Below are 19474 nucleotides of genomic sequence, written 5' to 3' on the forward strand. Positions count from 1 at the left end.
TTGGCTTTTAAACCAATTCAGTAAGAGCTCTTTCAGGAAGATCAAAAACCAACAACCTTTCACCTTCAACTCAATAAATCATATCCCATTTAATTCGGTTTTTATTCAATGAAATGATGTATAAAAACTTACAAATCTGAGAACTTAACTATACACAAAAAGATGATATTCAGTTTAAACGTATACACAGAGAAGAGCTGTGGTTTGTGACTTGCCCTCTCCCACCCCTCCCCCCAAAACACACACTGTCTCCATTTACGATGGGGCAATTATTCTGTCCGCTTATGCCTTCTGTTGGCCCAGTTATTGCTCGGTGGGCTTCATTGCTGCTGTCAGTTTAGGTTTTTAGGCTACCAGCAAAAAATCTGGGCATCTATATAAAATAATAAGAATCAACAACTTGATTTTTAACACAAAGATGCAGTGCTACCATCAGCAGTAACTAAAACTACAGAATTCACCCTTTCAATTTTTCCAGACTTTGTCTTGGCTTTGAAAATAATGGGACTCTCACAGAGCAGAATTTGCCAGCCAGCACTACAGATTCACTTCAAAACAACCATGATCCCCTGTTGCTAGAACGTCTCTGCACCACTTTTTCTTCCTCTTAACTCATGCCATTAGACCAAATGAAATCATGGACATTCCTTGCTTGAGTAAGGCAATAAAGCTTTTCTCTCTCCTTTCATCCAGAATGACTCAAACCTATAGCTAACACCACATGCATGTGCTGCACTAATGATGGTACAGTGCTCACCAGTATTGTCACTTCTCTAGTTTCCTTTGTAGCTTGGGTGCCAACACTTACCTATTAGCTTCTCTTCAACAGGCCAATAAAAATGCACACAGCTCAGGACGTTTTAAATTTGATTAAAAATAACCTGTGCAATGACTAGTTTTGTCAAACAACTAAAAGACTTTCTGGGCTGAATCTGAGAGTAGACGGCCAGTTACTTAAAAAGGATGTGTGCATTTATTTACCTGTACCAAATATACACACAAACACTTTCTATATATATATATATATAAATCTTTATACATATACAGTATTTTATATATATATAAAGATTGCCATCACATTATTATTACAGCTACTTAAGTCAAAATTTGACTAAGTAACTACTTTGCTTGACTTGATGCATCTGAAACAGATACCCAAAGGCATACTTGAAAGAAAACGTAAGGCTAAAAGAAACCCAACACCCTCAGCTCTTTTTAACTCAATGAACAGAGATTTTTGCATTTGTTGCAAAAAGTTCTGAGGGTTTTAAGTTATAACCTTAATCAGCTTGCATGTGGACTTCTAAAAAGCATGGTGTTTAATTTGCCAGATCTTCCCGAAATGCCTTTTACCAGGGAAAGTAATATACATATATATATATATATATATATATATTCTTTGCTTACCAAACTGATACTCTGTTTCTCATTACAGTCATCATTGTATCTAAATACACTTTTAAGCAATCTAAATTTTGTTTAAAATCTATTAAATTTGGATTAACTAATACTATCAACATAGTTAGCTGGATTATTTTTTCACACGTTCCTTTGTATTAAAATCAATTATGTTGTGGTTTGATGCAAGAGCTTTTTGTTTGTTTTGGTGGGAGAGGCAAAGTCCAATTTCCTAACGTGCCAGTACAGTTCTGGTTGCTGAAGACAAAGGGTGGGAAGAAGGCTGGTGGAAAAGATGGCAGGGGTAAGTGAGGTAAGAGGCGGGGGGAGGGAAAAATTGATTTAATAAAAAATGAGTAAAGAAATTTTAAAAAATTGATATAAGTTTCACATTCAGTCTAACAACACTGCTTCCTGCTCCTTTTTGATGGAGGCTAACACTGCATTATCAGTCTCTGTGGCTTCTGTGTCCCCACCACCTAGCAGAATGGAGCGATCTTCTTCTAGTGTAAAGACAGAGTTTTGATTTTGGCACGAATGTTTGACTACTTCATTGGGAGTTGAAAATGTTTTGTCACACAAGTTACATTTGTAGGGCTTGTTGGTCTGTACTAGCATGTTGTCCATTTGACTGCCTTCCTCAAAAGTACAGAGTTCCAGAGTCTGTTTGTCCACCATCGTGTACGTGTCCATGCTCTGGTTTAGGCACACGTGTCTGGCAGCCTGGTTAGCCCTACAAAAGCTTTTGTCACAAGTGCTGCACTTGAAGGGCTTGCCAGTGTGTATGTACATGTGCTCCCTCCAGTGGCTTTTCTGAATAAATTTGCGACCACAGATGGAACATTCGTATTTCCGTCTTTTTACTTCCCTCTCTTGGTCTGCCTGCTCCAAGTTGTCTATGTCTGCAATATCAGAAGGGGGCGGTGTCTCTGACTGCTGCTGCCCATCAATTATTGGGGAGTCTGAGATCTGCTGCAGCTCGCTGTCACTAATCATCCCTGCTTCAGGCACTTCCACGGCATCTTTATCAGCTGTGTTGTTACAGAGAGACAAAGAAATATTACTTTCTCCCTGCTGGCTAGACGTGAAGGGAACTCCCGTGTGGATCTGCAGGTGCTCACGCAAACTACTTCGCAAATTGAACCGGCGACCGCAGAGGTGGCAGGCATAGTATTTTGGGAAACTTCCGTTCCTTTTCATAATGCTTGGCTTGACATGTGCTATTGTGAGTGAGGCAGGCTGTTCATCTGAAGAAGATGCTTCCATGTTGGCCTCTTCTCCTGCAGGTGAATTATTACCAGCAGCAGATACCAATTCTGGAGATAAAGAAGATGGCAATGGGTCAGAAGTGGACATATTTGTCCGGGTCACTTGTGGCAGAGTTGTAGCTAACTGTGAGAGCTGTGAGCCTTCAGAAACCTGCTCTTGGTTCATCCGTGATGTCTGTGGCCTTGGTTCTCGCCCGAGTTTGTCAGTCGCTGATGTAACCTTAGTGGGATGTCTTATCTGGTGATCTGCGATCTGAATGCCATATAATGAAGATGCTAATGGAAAAACTTGATCCGGGTGAGAAAAAGTTCCCTGACTTGCAAGGCTGGCCTCTTGAATTAGTGGATATGCATGCAGAAACTTTATTCCCTGTTCTAGTCGAACTGGGTCAATGAGCTGCGGTGCCATCTTCCCAGTGTACATCAAATGCAAGAGATAACTGAAGATGTCTGGCTGTATGTCAGTTGCTTTCAAACGGACACATTCACTGAAAGGTGAAACAAAATGATCAATAAGAGATAAGGAAAATCTTTTTTACCAGATCTAGGTTATTCAAGCATTGATAAAAATCAGAGGCATCTACTTAAATTCAAAAGACAGAATCTGCAATGAATATAGAGAAACGCTTTAATGTGAAAGAGCTAATCTTATTGGCCACTTGAAAGATGACATTTTTTTCCTCAGGGAGGTAACTGGCTTGAAAGACAAAGCTGTCCCATTGCAATCTACACCCTTCTAAATTGCTGTTACATTACAGATTTGTTGTCACATGTTAATGTATTTTGTAAATTGCAAAGACATTTTTTCCCCTTTTTTGGTTGGATTCAAACCCATCTGTAGCTGAATTTAAACCTGCTAGCACCGGACTCTAAATTCACAATCCATTAAACTTTTCTGAGTACTTAGCCCTGAAAACACCTAAAACTCATCTGGCACTTGCCTGATTGGCTTCCATGTCTTACCACTGTCTACAGCTACAGTTCTGCAAATGTGTGGTATCACCTTGTCTCAACTGCATTACCATCCAGAAACCATGCAGGACAAGGTGTGAATCCCCTGAGGATCTGATGCAACAGGTGTAGCCTGAGCACATCTAACCAGTGCAGGCCAGGCTCCTTACAAAGCAGAACAGTAGCTTCTTTCCTTGAATAGGGAGGAAGAAACGGTAGCACCAGGGTACGCCTGGTCAGCCTAAGGCCAGTCCCTTGGTTAGAGTGCTCAATGAGGGGAGACGCTTTGGCTGTGATGCCCTCTTCAGCCTAACAGGACTGAAACCAACACCATCCTCTAGCTGAGAGCATGCCCTATGCATGAACCGTTAGGATACTCTGGACTGAAACACCCACCACTCCTCCGGTTGAAGTGGGATCTCTGTGCAGAAAGAGAGGCAAGGTTCACAGAAGAAGAAAGAAAATCAGGAACATCTTGGTTAGGCCAGTTAGCTACCAGGAAAGGATCTGGGATTCTAATAATTTTTCAGAGTTATTTGTAGCTCTTGTATTAAACAAACATTAAATAAGAGAAATCCAGAAATGGACATGACTGCACGCTGTGTTCTGAATGCTTTAACCACAGTAGGCTACCAAGCTGAGGAGGAAATTATAGCCAATTCTTCCATTTCTTAAGGTGCACCCTTCTTGAGCTCTCTCTCTGACTGCTTTTGAAGTCAGATATATTACTCAAAAGTAAACTTTGCAATGGTGTCTTTCAGAGATGACTGTGCGCTCTTGATGGAGCATCAAGACCGATACATCGGCCTGCAGTCCTGTCTCAGAAAGGCAAATGCACTTCTGTCCTTGATGTTTACTTTTGGCTAAGGACTCTTAAGAATTTCACTCACTCAATATAAACTTCTTGAGATAGTTCAAATAACTGGGAAAAAGAAAAGACAAAAAAATCTTTAAAAGTTTTACACTTTTTTTATCTTTTCAATGCCCTCCATGTAACGCTGCCCGCCAAAAAAAAAAAAAAGAAACAAAAACCCCCTTATACTTTGGTAAACTAAAAAAAACCAAAAAGAAACATATTAACCTCTTCTGTAAGTCCATTTCTCAAAATCTCCTAGCAAATACTTATTGGGTTGTATATAAGTTACAGAAATGTCAAGAATAGTGCCAAGACAGAGTAGAGGATAGTGAGTGGGGGAAGGAAAGTACAAGAGTGGAGATGGGATCCTTTAAGTATTCAATTCTAGGAATTCTATGCTTTTTTAAGGATAAAGAACTTGTGCTAAATTATAACATTAGTGTTAATGAATCACAGTTTAACGTGTTTTAAAGTAAGATTCTAGTTTGCAGGTAAGACTAGATTCCCATATTCCTTAGGTCATAGCAAGAAGCAAAAAGAACATTTTCAGGTTTCAAAGTGTTGCTGGACCTCCTTAGCTTAGCTAACTGAACAACATTTAAACAGTGAGCCTTTTTATAGTTACCTGGTTTGATGAACAAACAACATCTTGAAGTAGTTGGAGAAAGAAGCAAGGACCGATTTGTGTGCCTTGAAGTAGACATCACCAATGGCGACTGTGCAGTCACACAGGAAACCGAACTCTCTCTGAGCATTTAGTTGCTGCAGCAGAATAAGTCCATGGTTGGCCAAATCCATTTTTTTACACTCTGAAAAGCAAATGACTTCCATGTAAAACTTAACAGTAGGTGCACAGATGCAACAGTAGCTGTCTCTAAAGAGATATTTTCCTTTAATATCCATATGTCATGCTTTAGTAACACCTCTTAATCCCATGCTGATATCCTACATGTAGGCAAGGATCTCTGTTTCACGATGGGCAATGCAATTCACAAAGGTGCAAGTGATTTGCTAAGGCTTAAAGAGCAAAGGAGAGCCAGGACTAAAGAGTCCTGAAAAGGCATGGGGGACACACACGTGGATACAGAAAGATAAATAGCTAAAGGAGAGGAAGAAGTACTAATAAGTAGTAAAAACACCTATTTGTAATGGGAAGAACAAAGTATTTTAGCTGCCACTCGTCTGTTCAAACAGGAAAGATAAATCTCCCTTCTGATACCAGTCACCCTCACCTAAGTGGGTGAGAGAGACAAGAGCAGAACCCAACAGAAGGTAAGTTAGATACTTTGAACTTGAATTTTCAGTGCCTCTGTGTATCTTTTACCTAAAACTTATGTGTCCATCCAGCTGAATCCAAACCCAATATTAAATAATTAAGCATTTCTGATGGTTACACCCTCTCCTGGGAAATACCAGATACATACCTGAGCCTCCCCAGGCTGAAACAATGAATTAATTCTAGGCATTGGCAAGCCCTCTGGACTACCAGAACAGGAGGGGCCAATCCTTTCACCCAACAACTATTATTTATCAAGATCAGCTACAACAGCATTTTGTGAGAAGCCTGCGTGCTGGAGTGCCTCACGCTTGCCTAGCAAATCAAGAAACCCGAGGGGCGAGAGGTGCAGTTCCGTCCATCACTGGCCGTTGGCACAACGTAGGACAACTAACGGTGAAACGTGGCACCAACCTGAGGCCCCCTAAACCAGGGCCTAAACCTACACCCCCCCCCCCCCCACCCCGCATGATTCAAGGGCAGCCTCAGAAGCAAGAATTGATAACGCTGGGAAAAAAACAGTAAGGGAAACACATTAGGACAGTTGCATATGGTTGGATGGATGAATATGGGGCTAGTAAGATCAACAAGTGGGTACAGACTTAACCAAAACAAATAAAGCTTTGAGCAGAAAAAGTGAAAGTATGAAGTAACGTAGGTCTCTATGTAGCCATGTAAAACAGCAAGAAAAGTCAACAAAATTCCTGGGCACGTTATGCCCAGAACAGTGCAGATGCTCTACGAACAGAAAAGAAAGAGAAGGTGAAACCAGGAGAAGTGGATCAAAAGCAGTAAATTTATAAAAAGCCTTGGGTTTTTTCCCTCTGAAAATTCAACAGGCGGTTATCGAAATTTTCTGTAAGGTACAAATGGCTTGTTTCTTCTGTACAGTAAGAACGTGGCTTTTGGGGAAAGAGAATAAAAGTGTGTTCCACATATGCCAATATGTTTAGTCATTGGAGAAACAAATATTTCTACTTGCTGGACAGTGCAGAATGCCCTCGTATTTAAACCAATAACCAGGCTGACCAAATGCATTCCTTTGTATTCACATGAGATCAGAACTCGTTTGAGTCAGGGGTGTAAGGGCAAAGAAAGAAACACAACTTAAGATACAGTTGATTATTTTCTTACAGTTAATAAGAGAAAAAAAATCAGGTTTCAACTTTCTTCAGGTCCATCCTCTCCTAAGTTACTGTTTGGATAATTACGTTTGTACAAACAACGTGCTAAAATCTTCTCCCTCTCTCCAAAAGAGGGAATACTTGCTGTCAGCAGTAACAAAAATCACGTTGATGGCTATTTAATCCTGCAAGGTGCTCCATGCAGGTAGACTCTGTGATGTTATGGAAAACACGCTAGGTTTTTTTTTTTTTTTTGGTAGCTTTAATTTAGATTATTCTGTGTGCTACATTTTTTAATTCATCAGTGCAGAGTCTGGTTTGTACTTGGAGAGCAAAACTGGTCAGGCAGAGCTAACCATCGATGTGAGAGAACCCCAAGCCAGAAAGGCATTCTTTCCAGTTATTATCACCCCCAAGTTTGGTTAGCTTATAGTTTCAACCTTATCCAAGCAGCAGTCACTGTGCCAGTTGAAGCTGTTACCCTTCATCAGAGACCTGAATTAATCTTTTCACAAAATGATACGGCGTTCGTGCACGTGCACGACGCTACGTTTTTGTGTATATCTGAAAGATATTTAAATGCTTTGAACTCAAAGCACTAGAAGAATTACACTCTGAAGAAATTATAACGACAGAGGAAAAGAGTGAGGAAAGCACTGTGTCCCTCATATAGAGAGGGGTACGTTACAGGTATGCGTGCGTTCAGGAGCTTTACCCTTAGCTAAATAAGATGACGATTAACACCAGCAGGGCCGTATTTTAGTGTTGACCGACTGCGTACAATACATCCCGTGCCCTGACACCCTACAGGGGACAGTCCTTCCGTTGTAGGGTTGACAGGACTGGCCTGGCTCACCTTTACCACAACTTTTGAAATTACCTAATTTGCTCAACGGCGGGTGAAAAACCACGCGAGGCCGAGTCCTTTCGGAAAGCGTGCGTTTATTTCGGAGACCGCGAAGGGAAAAGCGGTGGGCGCAGGCCGAGGCCGAGGCGGTATCGCGCCGCGGAAGAGGAGGAATAGGCCGAGGAGGAAAAGGCCGCCCGCGACGGGGCAGGAGGCGGGAGCACGGCCCCGCAGCCGTTCGGGCGGGGGAAGCCGGCCGCCCTGACAGGAAACAGCTGCCGGCCCGCCCCAAGCACAGCCCGGCGCTTCCCGCTCTGCCCTCGGGCACCTCGGCGCACACCAAACCTCCCGCCGAGACCCCGCCGCTCCTTCCGCTCCGGCGGCAGAGGGGCGCCAGCCCGGCCCCCGGCTCCACACACGAACCACGGCCTGCCGGTGCCCGCGCCTCCGGGAGCCACCCCCGAGCCGGACGGGCCCCGCCCGGCTGCAACGGGCCCGCGCGCGCACCAGCGGGGGGGAAGGGGCGGGGGGGCGCGCGCCGCTCGGGCGCTCCCGCCGCCGCCTGCCGGCGCCGTAGCGCGCGGCGGGCGGGGGGGGGGGAAGGCGTGGCCTACCGCCCGCCCTCTCCCCCGCCCCCCTCGTCCCCGGAGTCACGCTCGGCCTCTGTGGCACAGGTGGCGGCGCCCTCCCATTGGCCGCCGGGGCGGAAGGCCGGGTGGCCGCGCGCCGCTCTCACTGGCTGCGCCCCGCCCCTCTCCCCCATCCCCACCCACCTCTCCCCCTCCTCCCTCCATCCCTCCCTCCCACCCCCCCACCCCCCCCGCGCACGCCACGCGCGCACGGACGGACGGAGACGGCGCGAGACGCAGCGCGAGCGGAGCCGCCAGGGCGCGCGAGACGGGAACCGCCGCCGCCGCCGCCGCCGCCAGGGCCGCCCAGCCTGCCGAGGAGAGACAGGCGGGGCCGCCCCCTCCCGCTCCGCGCGGCGCCCTCCTCCCCCGCCCTTCCCTGCGCCGGATGCCGCCCGAGGGGGGGGGGGCGCCCCGCTGCGGGCGGGAGGGAGGGCGGGCGCGCGGGCCCCAACCGGCCGAGCCGAGCCCGGCGCCGGGCGACACCGGCCCCCCCCCCCGCCCCCTCCCCCCTCCCTTCCTCCCTCCCTCCCTCTCTCCCCCGGCGCGGCCCGGCCCTCCCCTCCCCTCCCCTCGGCGCGGGCCCATCCCCCCCCCGGGCTGTGTCCCGGATGGAGCCGCCCGGCCCGGCCCGGCCCGGCCCGGCGGGGGTTTGTCAGGAGGCCAGGCAGCCCCAGCGGCGCCAGGCGCGGCCCTCCTCCTCCTCCGCGTCCCCCTCGGCCCGCCGCGGCGCGGCCGGACCCCGCGGCCGGGCGCCCCCTCGCACACAATGAGGAGGTAGGGCCGAGCAGGCCCCGCCGCGCCCGCCCGCCCGCCGCCGCCGCCTCAGCCCGGGCCGCGGCCGGTGCGGCGGGGCCGGGCGCACGTGCGGGCGGCGCCGGGATCCCCCGCGGGCGCGCGGCGCGGCCGGTGCTCACCTGAGGGGCGCGGGCCGCCGAGGCGCCTGGTGCCGCGCGGGCCGCCGCCGTCTCCGCGCCCAGCAGCAGCAGCAGCAACAACGGAGTCAGCGCGGCGGCGGCGGCGGCGGCGGCTTTTCCTGTCCGGTTACGTTAGGGTCACATGACCGAGAGCGGAGCACAGAGGCTGCAGCGAGGAGCCCCCGCCGGGGGGGAGGGGAGGCGGCGAGCGCTGTGGCGGCGGCAGCAGCAGCAGCAGCAGGAGCCACCCAGCCCCCGCCCGCCCCTCCCTCCCCCGCCCGCCGCGCGCAGCGCGGGCCGCACCGGCGGCACCGGGACCGGGACCGGCCTCGCCGCCGCCGCCTCGCTCCTGCCGGGCGCCCCCCGGCCGAAAGCCTCGCTCCCCGGCGGAGCGGGGCGCGGGTCCTGCGGCGGGCGCGCTGCCCCTTTAAAACTCCCGGGGTGGTGGTGGTGGGGGGGGCGGTGCAGCCCCCCGCACCCCCCCCCCCCCCCCCGCGCCTCTCGGGCTGCGGAATAACGGGCCGGGCCGCTGCCGGCTCCCCGGCGGGGCTGGGGCTGGGGCTGGGGCTGGGGCTGGGGCTGGGGTTGGGGTTGGGGCTGCGCTGCCCTGCCCTGCGCTGGCCGCCGCCTTCCCGGCGCCCTGCCCGCCCCGCCGCGGCGGCAGAGGCTGCCCGCCGGCAGCGCGCCCGGTGCCGCCGGGGGCGCCCGGCCTCGACGCCGGCGGGGTTGGCGGGGCGGCACCGGGTGGCTCCTGCCGGGCGGCGCTGCGCGACCGAGCGAGGCTGGGGGCGGCGGGCGCGGGGAGCCTTCGGGTCCTCCCGCCGCCACCACCCCCGCTCTCCCGGGGAGGAGTGGCGGGCGCAGGTGCGTCCCTCCGCTCCGCCACCCGCGGGCACCCGGCGGTGGGGGAGACGGGGACGAACCGGCGGGAGCGGAGCGGGGCGGGTGGGACGCGGTGTCCCGGGGCTCTCGAGCACGAAGTTTGCGAGCGGGAGTCCGCGTCCCCCCCCGGCTCCTCTCCCGGCGTCGGTTACAGCAAGGTCCGCCGGCCTCCGGTGCCCCGGCAGGCACGGGGAGGCGGCGGGGCCTCGGAGGGCCGGCCGGGTGAAGCTGTCCTGGGCGCGCGTCAGTTGAACCGGCAGGTGGGAGGTGACAAGTTCCCTTGTCAAAAAGAGCGGCTTCGGAGCGCGACAGTGGGAAGCTTGGGTTTGCTTTTGGTCCGTTCAGGCGGATGAGTTGTTCGAACTGGGTATTTTGAACTCACGCACGGCGGTCTTCCGTGAAAATCACATCCGCAGCTTTGCGTGGCGGCAGATTCAGTTGCGGTGGAGTGCGGAGGGAAGGCGGCTGTAGCCAGGCCTCGTTTTACCCAAATCTAAGGTGTGCTATAGAATTTGTGGGCGCATAAATAAATGCACCAAGGGACGCTGCGATACATGTAAAAGTTGTCGGTCTTGCAAAAGTTATTAGCTCGGAGTCGTTAGTGTGGAGCAGGGAGGCCGTCTTCTGCAAGAGGCCGGGAAGTCCCTGAAGAAATGGAAGGGTGAGCGAGCCCTGCGTTGGGCTTGAGCGTGGTTTCCCTGAGTCAGAGCATGGGTCCGGGCACGGCCCGGATCTGCACCTTGTTGTACGGTGACACTGCTAAGCGGAGCAGTGGCACGGACAAAACCGTTTTCAGAGAGAAACTGATGTTGTTGCAAACCTTGTGGGAGGATATTTGGTGAGCAATAGTTGAAGAGGGTTCCTTTGCACCCCCTGCCCCAGGGGCCTGCTCCTGCTATGTTAAATACACTTTCTGTTGTTTGTTAGGAACAGCATACACTACAATGCCCACGATTTGAGTTAGGCCCATATTATTATTACCTTTTTTAAGGTACTTAACTAAGCAAGCTTTTGGGGGGCTAGCTGTAGCTGGGATGATGTTTCCACAGTGATTAAGTAAGATGTGCTGTGGAAAAAAGGCCCAAACCCCTTTTATTTAGTGTCTTGACAGCAGGTGTGCTGATGGGGGTGTGAGGGGGAGGAGGAGTATGGTATCTGGTCTGGTTTGTAGGTGGACAGATGATTGCAGTCATCCCGGGCTATTGTTATTTGTACAGGATCTAAACTGGTCAAGGACTAGACCAGTTTTATGTGAGTCTGACTCTGCTGTCTCCCACTGAAGTTAACGGAAGTCTTGATAGACACAGCTTGCGTTTGTTTGCATGACATAGCTCATGAATATTCATTTATTTATACAAGTTAAGCTGCACTTGAAAACTAACTAGTTAAGTCCTAAAAAAAAAAAAACCAAACCACCAACCCCCAAACCCAACAACTTATTTTTAATTTTAGCAGAGCTGAAAGCTGATAGTCTGTTTGCTGCTCTTGCAGTATTTTGAATAAAGCAGCTGAACAGAACTGCGTCTTTAGGACCCGCCTCGAGTACCTGTGATGTGCTGAACTACAAGGGACGTGTTTTTAACAGCTCTCCGAGTTCTGCTATGTGAGTGCATGGCAGAAGTTCATAGAGCGTGTTTCACCAGTCTACTTGGCAAATTTTTTCCCTGTATGTTTCCCTTGCATTTCAGCTCTGCAAACTAAATACAAAGTAAAGAGAGTAGATGGCCATTTGAACTCAAGTCGCTTAGTAGTGATTTGTCTCATTCTCATGGAAGATGGTAAAAGTGATATAATTTTTAATTAAATTGAGTGGGCTACTTAGGAAAACCATCGTGTTTCTGGCAGGTATCTGGCAGGCCTTGTGGCCTGTTCTTTCTACTCTCTCTTGCACTTGAGTACTTCTGTGTTGGCATTTGTGTGCAATTCTCCTCTGTGCTATCTCTGAAACTGGAGAAAAATTAACTTAGTTACCTTTTTTTTATTAATAGCTCATAATCCAACTTTAAAGCACCTGTATTTGGACCGCAGTACTTCAATCCAGCCATAATGCAATTCTTAATTTAAAAGCTTCCTGTCTGATTCAATGCCCATTGAAATCTGTAGAAAGATTTCTGTGTTGAGTTTAATGCTGCCGAACTTCACACCTTTGGTGCTGACTTACACCTGAGACATGTCATCTGTGTTGCAGGGAGCGATAAGCAGTTCATCTGTTGCATCTTGGACACCGGACTTAAGATGTGAATCTAAAATTTTACTTCCATCTCATCTTTTGAGGTTTTTTTTTTAACAGTTACAATCCATGCAGCTGAAATTGTTACTAGAATTTATCCTTGGCTCATTAAGTGGTATTATTGTGCTTTTAGTTTCTCTATGCTGATCCCCCCCGCCCCGAGTTTCTTAAGGTACTTGTTTAGGATTGCTTTCCTAGTTTTATGACGTTTTAAAAGGACTGTTCAGACTGATTCAGATACTGCTACTCACCTGAGAGCTTTCTTAGTTGTGTTGCTGTTGATGATAGGATAAGTCCCTAGGTTTTTGGTTTTGCTTTGGTCTGCACATACCCAGATTAAAGGCAGAATTTTGTCTGGTAAGATCATATTTTGCATTGTAAATGAGCATACTGCTGATGATTTAAGTGTTAATAGGATGACGAAAGTGTCTGCTAATCTGAGTGAAAATTCACTTGAGCAGTGGGAGGAACTTGATCCAGACCCAAGTCCTATAAGTGTGTCTTTTCGGTAGCGTTCAGTTGAAATCTGGAGTGGAATAGCAGATTTTTTGTCATTATAGTCAAAACCTTAACAGCTCTAGCGACATTAATCAGGCTCAAACTGCTAAGATTTTTGATGAGTTTTCAAATTTCTCAGCGTTTTTGAAAAACAAAGAGAGCAGAGTCCCTGTTCTGAAGAGCTCTTTGCTCGCTGCTGTCTGCAGCACTGCTGACCCACTCCCCCAGGACCGTCGCTGGCTCTGCCGAAGCTCTGGGGATCTGGGAGTTGCATGTCCTAGGCAATGGGCGGGAACCCTTCCCTGGAGGTGTGGGGCACCGCTTCCACCTTGGTACAGCTGTAGTAAAACATGTGTTTATATCAATGCTGTAAATCTGTTTTATTAGCACAGCTGCCATTTCTAACACTTCCACTTCTGATTTATGTTGGTGAGAAGGCTTGGTGGGAAGCGCGACAGCTGCAGTAGCTTCTTGCTAGATGAGTAAATGTTGTACCTCTGATAGTCTCCAACCTTTTCATCTGGGCCTATGTTCTCCCTCCCTGTTAGACTTTTTCACACACTCGCTCCAAACCTCACTTGTATCGGAAGCACGAAGTAAAAGCGATCCCCAGGGAAAAACACGGACGTAAGGGTACAGCAGCAGTTGTGGAACGGCTCTGCTTTTCCCCTCCTTGGCTTCCTTGCCGTGGGGAGGCTGTTGGGGTGCACTCATGACAGGTGAGGGGTCAGCCCCCGAGGAGGTCTGAGCTTTCACGTTTTTGTGGCGAGTAGGTCAGTCTCGTTGTCTTAGAGGTGAGGGAGAACTATGGTGTGTAAGCCACTTTTTGCATAGGCTGATAAGGTGAAAAAATGAAGAAATAGACTTTGCCAATCTGTAGGCTAAGCTGTTTTTCTGGTATCGATATGTTAATTAGGACTTGTTTCTATACCCAGTGAACAAAGCTTTATCAACACCTAGTGAGTAGCTGCAATTTAGATGGGGGGGGGGGGGGGGGGGGGGGGCGGAATCCTTTTGTTAGTACAATATATGTCATCTGAGGAAATGGTTTAACTGTCTGTATAGAATTTTTCTTGTTGGGAGTCTCATCTCTGTCAGGAATTGTTAGTGTAACCGAACTGATACAGCTTCTGCAGCGCAGGTTAGCCCTCTACTTTCTGGCTTTGCCTTAGTCCCAGATTAACCTGTTACATGGGCTCTGCCTGCTTTTAACTGGAAAAGTTCAAACTTGACTTTGCATTCTTGGCTGGAGTGACGTTTTTAGTGGAGCATGACTATGAAGTTACAGTAATTGCATGGTTTGTTTTCCTTAGAAAAAAGGATTCAAACTGCAACTGTAGTGAGTGCATGTGCAGGTGAGGTATTCTGTAGGGAAAGGGGCTCTAAGTGAAATAGCGTTGATACTATGTTCACCTTGCTATGTAATATCATCCAAATGGTGACTTTAAGCTCATGAGCTACTTAATAAACAGTTTGAATAAATAGAGAGTTCATCAGCATTGACTCAAGCTTGGGGAAGTGTTTAAAAGTATTTGGGGGGAGGGGCCAATAGTAAATAGTGGCTACCATCGTTTAGTAGTCATATTTCACCAGTTTGGAAAATGTATTTCTTGCGTGGCTGGAGCTTGAAGATGGACGTAAAGGGGCAGACTGAACACAGAGAGAAACGGTGATAGTAGCTGTAGCTGCCATGCCTTCAACAGTTGAAAATAGAGTGAGGGAAAAAAAATGCTTGTCCTTGTTCTAAGTTTGTTTCATAAAGTTTGTTAAAAGAATCAGAAATGGGGGTGGTTGTCATGCTACGTGTGTGGGGAGAGGGGATTTTTTGTTCTGTTTCTCCAATGTGATTAGGTCTGTCCAACTCTTACTCTGTCAAAACCTTGGGAGGACCCCAGACTGTTGGAATTGCTTAGTTTTCTCACATTCAGCCGCCTGGGTTTTATGTGTAGTAGAGAGTATACAGGTGATGTCAAGAAGTATGTCACTGGCAGGCACTTGGGGGATTGGGAGAAACAGGCTACCTTATACAATGTGTAGCTACGGCAAAATAATTTTCTAAGGCTGACAAAGATCTTTGCTTTCCTGCTGATTGTAAAGAATTACAGTCTCTTAAAAATCCTTTTCTCAGCTGGGGCTATGATACATTTCAGGACACTTTTTCCCCCTCCTAGATAGTTAAGACAGACAGTTAAGCTTCCTTTTTGCCCCCCAAGACAATGAATGTTTTGGGCAGTGGTTTTGGCTTTTAAACCCCGTGCATATCACTTACTGTATCTGGCTACCTCAGACTCTGCATTTCTTTTTGGTAGTTGTCATGCTAGTATCATGAACCAGTCTGTAGACAAGGATAATAAGACTCCTGGCAGATGTTAAATGCCGTCCGGTGAAGGAAGGTAGTGCATGACAGATCAGTAGTTTCCAGCCTGCAGACTTTCCTTCGACTGTATCTTGATGGTCTGGGGAAAGTGACTGAGAAAAGTAAGCTGACAAGCTCAATACACCAGTGCCTTTTGCCGTTTCTAAATTGCTCTATGCAAGAAGGGTCTGTAACTTGGAAAAGGTTCACCACAACCATTATCAGTAGTACCAAGGACATCCATCTGTGCCTTGTCCTAATGTCTGGTACATTCCTTTATAAGGCAACTTTGTTGCTTACCTGTCAGTAAACTAACTTATTTAGGTGGGCACAAAGTATCTGGCTTTTTTCCCCCCTTACTAAAGTTTGAGCTGAAGTTCATTCAGTGCCCAGAACGAAGGTAGGACGGGGAAGGAGAGGCTCTTTCTTACCTGTATTAGTGTTTCTGTATTTTTGTTTCAGGTGGGTGCTTGAAGTTGGGGAGAATGCTGTCCTTCCCATCGAAGCTCCTATGTATTGGCTGGACTGAATATACATTATTTTTGCCAAGAGCTCTAGGGAGGTGTTGTGTATGTGCAGCTGCTCATCCAGCCAGTGGGGCTGATGTGCTGAACAGCACAATCGAGAACAGGGACTGATGCTGTAGTCAGTAGAGCTATTACCCCACAAAAGTGGGACTGGAAGTCAGGAGTCCCAACTCTCTCAGCATTCTTTGCTGTTTTACAAATAGTCTTATGACAACTTTCTAGCAGATCTGCCAAAGAAAATAATCTGTAAGTTGTCCTTTACCTCATCTGATGGAAGAAAGCACAGATAGAACCAGCCTGCACAGTTGGAATCCTTATAAAGGATAGTCTAACAAGGTTCCATATAAACAGAATTTTGCCCATCAGTCTTGATGGTTTTTAAAAAGGTTAAAATTTTAGAGTTCTGGATATACCAGGATTCCTCTCTGGTTGTCCTTGTATATTCAGTATTTATTGTTATTGCATCTTTCACCACGCTCCCCCCCCCCCCCCCCGCCCCCCCCCCTCCCGCCCCGTGACCCTTACTGGTTAGAATAGACCCATTTTTGTGAAGACTCGAACTGTGTGGTGAAGATGGTTCTTTTCAGTTACACTGTGAAGGTGTGCGGTGGGTGAGGCAGACGAAAGAGAGGTGTGTTCTCACGGCTAAGGCAGTTGTGTGTTGCTTCTAGAACTGGTCTCATCTTGCCTCTGCCATAAAACTTCCTCCTGGTCAGGCCATGCATATACTTGTACAGGGTCCCCAGAGATCTCCAGCTTGAAGCAGAAACGATGACTGCAGGCGGGGAGAGTTTCCCAAGTACTGTCTGGTTGCAGGAGGGGTCTGCTTTCTGTGTATATTGTGCTGTGAAAGTGCACGTTGGGTTCTTGGTGTGCTCAACTTTGCAGCTTGGTCTTGGTCCTCTATGTGTATACAGCGAGAATATTCTCACTTAGTAAGAGATTGTATGGTTAGTTGCTAAAACAAAAACCCCTCCTACTTTGATGCAGCTGCCAATGGGTACGTTGTGAAAAAGATAGATACGAAGTTTTAATGTAAAGTTAAGGCTTAACTGAAGCTGCAAAACTGTGAATAGCCACCTGTCCTGGTTTCGGCTGGGATGGAGTTAATTCTCTTTCTAGTAGCTGGTATAGTGCTGTGTTTTGGATTCAGTATGAGAAGAATGTTGATAACACACTGATGTTTTCATTGTTGCTAAGTCATGTTTAGACTAAGTCAAGGAATTTTCAGTTTCCCATGCCCAGCCAGCAAGAAGGCTGGAGGGGCACAAGAAGTGGGGAGGGGACACAGCCAGGGCAGCTGACCCAGACTGGCGAAAGGGTTATTCCATACCATGTGATGCCATGTCTAGTATATAAACTGGGGGGAGTTGGCCTGGGTGGATCGCTGCTTGGGAAGTAACCGGGCATCGGTCAGCAAGTGGTGAGCAATTGCGTTGTGCATCACCTGTTTTGTATATTCCAATTCTTTTGTTATTGTTATTGTCATTTTATTATTAGTTTCTTCCTTTCTGTTCTATTAAACTGTTCTTGTCTCAACTCCTGAGTTTTTACTTTTTTTTTGTTCCGATTCTCTCCCCCATCCCACTGGGTGGGGGGGGGGAAGTGAGTGAGCGGCTGTGTGGGGCTTAGTTGCTGGCTGGGGTTAAGCCACGACATCACCCAACACAGTAAATGGGGTTGGGGGCTTGGCGGGAAGAAGAGAGTGTGATTTTTATGGCTACAATTTTACGTGCTGATATAAACTGATTGAAGGTTTCAAAAGTAACCGTGCTTCTCTTGTTTTCAGGTGTTTGACTTCGGTAACTCTTAAATACAGAGAGTTCAAGACAGAACACTTGAGATAATTGAGCCTAGGCACTTTATGCTTTTAAAGAGCATCCAGGAGTCCTCAAATGACTTTGTTAAAACCACTTTTCCTGATAGATGCAGTTGGCCTGCAAATTTACATTTTAGCAATTTAGCTGAAATACTGAAACACTAAGCATGAGATGAATGGGAACTTATGTTCTTGAGCATACTACACTCAATTAGGGCAAAAAAGCACCTACTTGTCTAAAGGGGTGCAAAAACGTTTGCTACAAAAATTGCAATTAAAATGTAACCTAATTCTCTGTTACTGGACTTAAGTGGTGCGTGGCAAGTTTTTCTGCTGTGCAAAGAATCTGATGGACTATTTCCATAACCCTGTGTAAGGTGGGAGGTCGGTGCTGAGGAGCTGTTCCACAGTGTGCTCCTAGACTCTGTCACCAAGCTGTTCTGCTGACCAAGTCACTTTCCTGAGTGGGGCTGATGGTTCAGACCTTCTCAGCAGCCCGGAGAAGTGGTAGCTGAGCTGTTCCAGAACCAGGGTCTCCAGGTGTGACCTTTTCTGATTCCAAGGAACAAGCCTACTCTTAAGAGCAGCTGCTGCTGCTTAAGAGACTCCCATGGCACTGGTAACATAATTTATGGCAAAAGGATGGCTTTGTAGTCAGATGTTTTTCATAGCTCTGCCTGACTTTATTCCCCCATCATGTATGCATGTAATGTATTCAACAGGAGCCTAGTATCGCACTCGGAAATACTGTTTTCAGGTGAAGAGAGAGCAGTAAGCTACTGCAAATGTGGTTGCGATTCTAGCCTGAACTTAAGTCATCATGGCTTGCTAATGATGTTTCAGGAGCTTTTAACAAAATTCTTGGGTTATGTTCCTGAAGCAATACACTGGACTGACCTGACTTTGAAAAAGGTGATAAAATAGTGGCTGTATAGTAGTTCCTGAAAACACATTTAGAAAGAGAAGTTGCTGGGGAAAAAAAAAATCCCCTCATCCTCTCATAAGAGTAAGTGGTAACATTCTGGAGATAGCCATCTACAGACCTGTAGAGTAGGAATAGATTTAAAAAAAAAAAAAAGCAACCCACACTTTTACCTTAGAGGATAATTAAGACATCTCACCCTATGCTAATTCACTGCTTGCAACTTGTACTGATAAGAATCAGGTAAGATGATAAGGTGGACAGTCTAGTAATAGAGAAATTTTGTGACTCTTACATTAGTTTATCATTCTGCTACAGCTTCCTGTGACCTCAGATAAAGTTCAACTAGTTCCCCTTTCATATAAATACCTTCTAAATAAATGTATTCTTGTACAAGTATGTAAATACCCTTTTGTGATGGGGTAGAACATAACATTAAATATACCTGCTGGGTATATTAAAATCATGCCAGTAACTTGAGAAGAACACATAGTAGTGCTGTTTCCAAGCTTGGGACAGTGTCACAGCTATCCAAGAAGGAGCTGAGGAAAATTTCATCATCAGTCAGAAATGCACGAAGTAGCTAAGTACTCAGTGTCTTTTTAACTGTGAGGGCAACAAGGCAGTAGGGTCCTTCACCACGTACATACAGTCAGCACAGAAAGGATCCAGCCTTCTGTCCTTGCTTATTAAGAAGAAAAAGCTAAATCTCTGCGTGCATCCAGGCCTACTCACTAGAAAACTTCCCCTGCAAACATGTCATTAGTATCTCAGCTTTACACTACCACATCCATAGATTAAGACTTCTCTAACATCACTAGTACAGCAGTTGGGAATAATGTTCAGAGACAGATTTTTTTTTTTTTTTTTTTAATTTGAGTAGAAGATGTACATATTTATCAAGAGACACAATTCCTCTATTTTCCAGAAGCATAAGGTAGACAGGAATTTTCCAGGCCATGTGGTCTTTATGG

At 47.5% G+C, this 19474-nt stretch overlaps 1 protein-coding gene across 3 annotated transcripts; it reads right to left on the reverse strand.

Moving 5' to 3' along the window:
- Positions 1-85: 85 nt before the first annotated feature.
- On the reverse strand, positions 86-9526 carry ZBTB2 (zinc finger and BTB domain containing 2). Of its 3 annotated transcripts, none has more exons than XM_030021305.2 (3): positions 9267-9526; positions 5099-5282; positions 86-3154 (listed from the first exon to the last, which is right to left on the reverse strand). In XM_030021305.2, the coding sequence occupies exons 2-3, from the start codon at positions 5269-5271 to the stop codon at positions 1792-1794; spliced, it is 1536 nt and encodes a 511-aa protein (XP_029877165.1). In that variant the 5' UTR covers positions 5272-5282; positions 9267-9526; the 3' UTR covers positions 86-1791. The 3 variants fall into 3 exon arrangements, with proteins under 3 accessions (XP_029877165.1, XP_040981041.1, XP_040981040.1); XM_041125107.1 differs by lacking the exon at positions 9267-9526 and adding an exon at positions 7730-8191; XM_041125106.1 differs by lacking the exon at positions 9267-9526 and adding an exon at positions 7754-7774.
- Positions 9527-19474: the final 9948 nt, after the last annotated feature.

Source organism: Aquila chrysaetos, chromosome 8 (assembly GCF_900496995.4).
Source record: "Aquila chrysaetos chrysaetos chromosome 8, bAquChr1.4, whole genome shotgun sequence".
NCBI lineage: Eukaryota > Metazoa > Chordata > Aves > Accipitriformes > Accipitridae > Aquila > Aquila chrysaetos.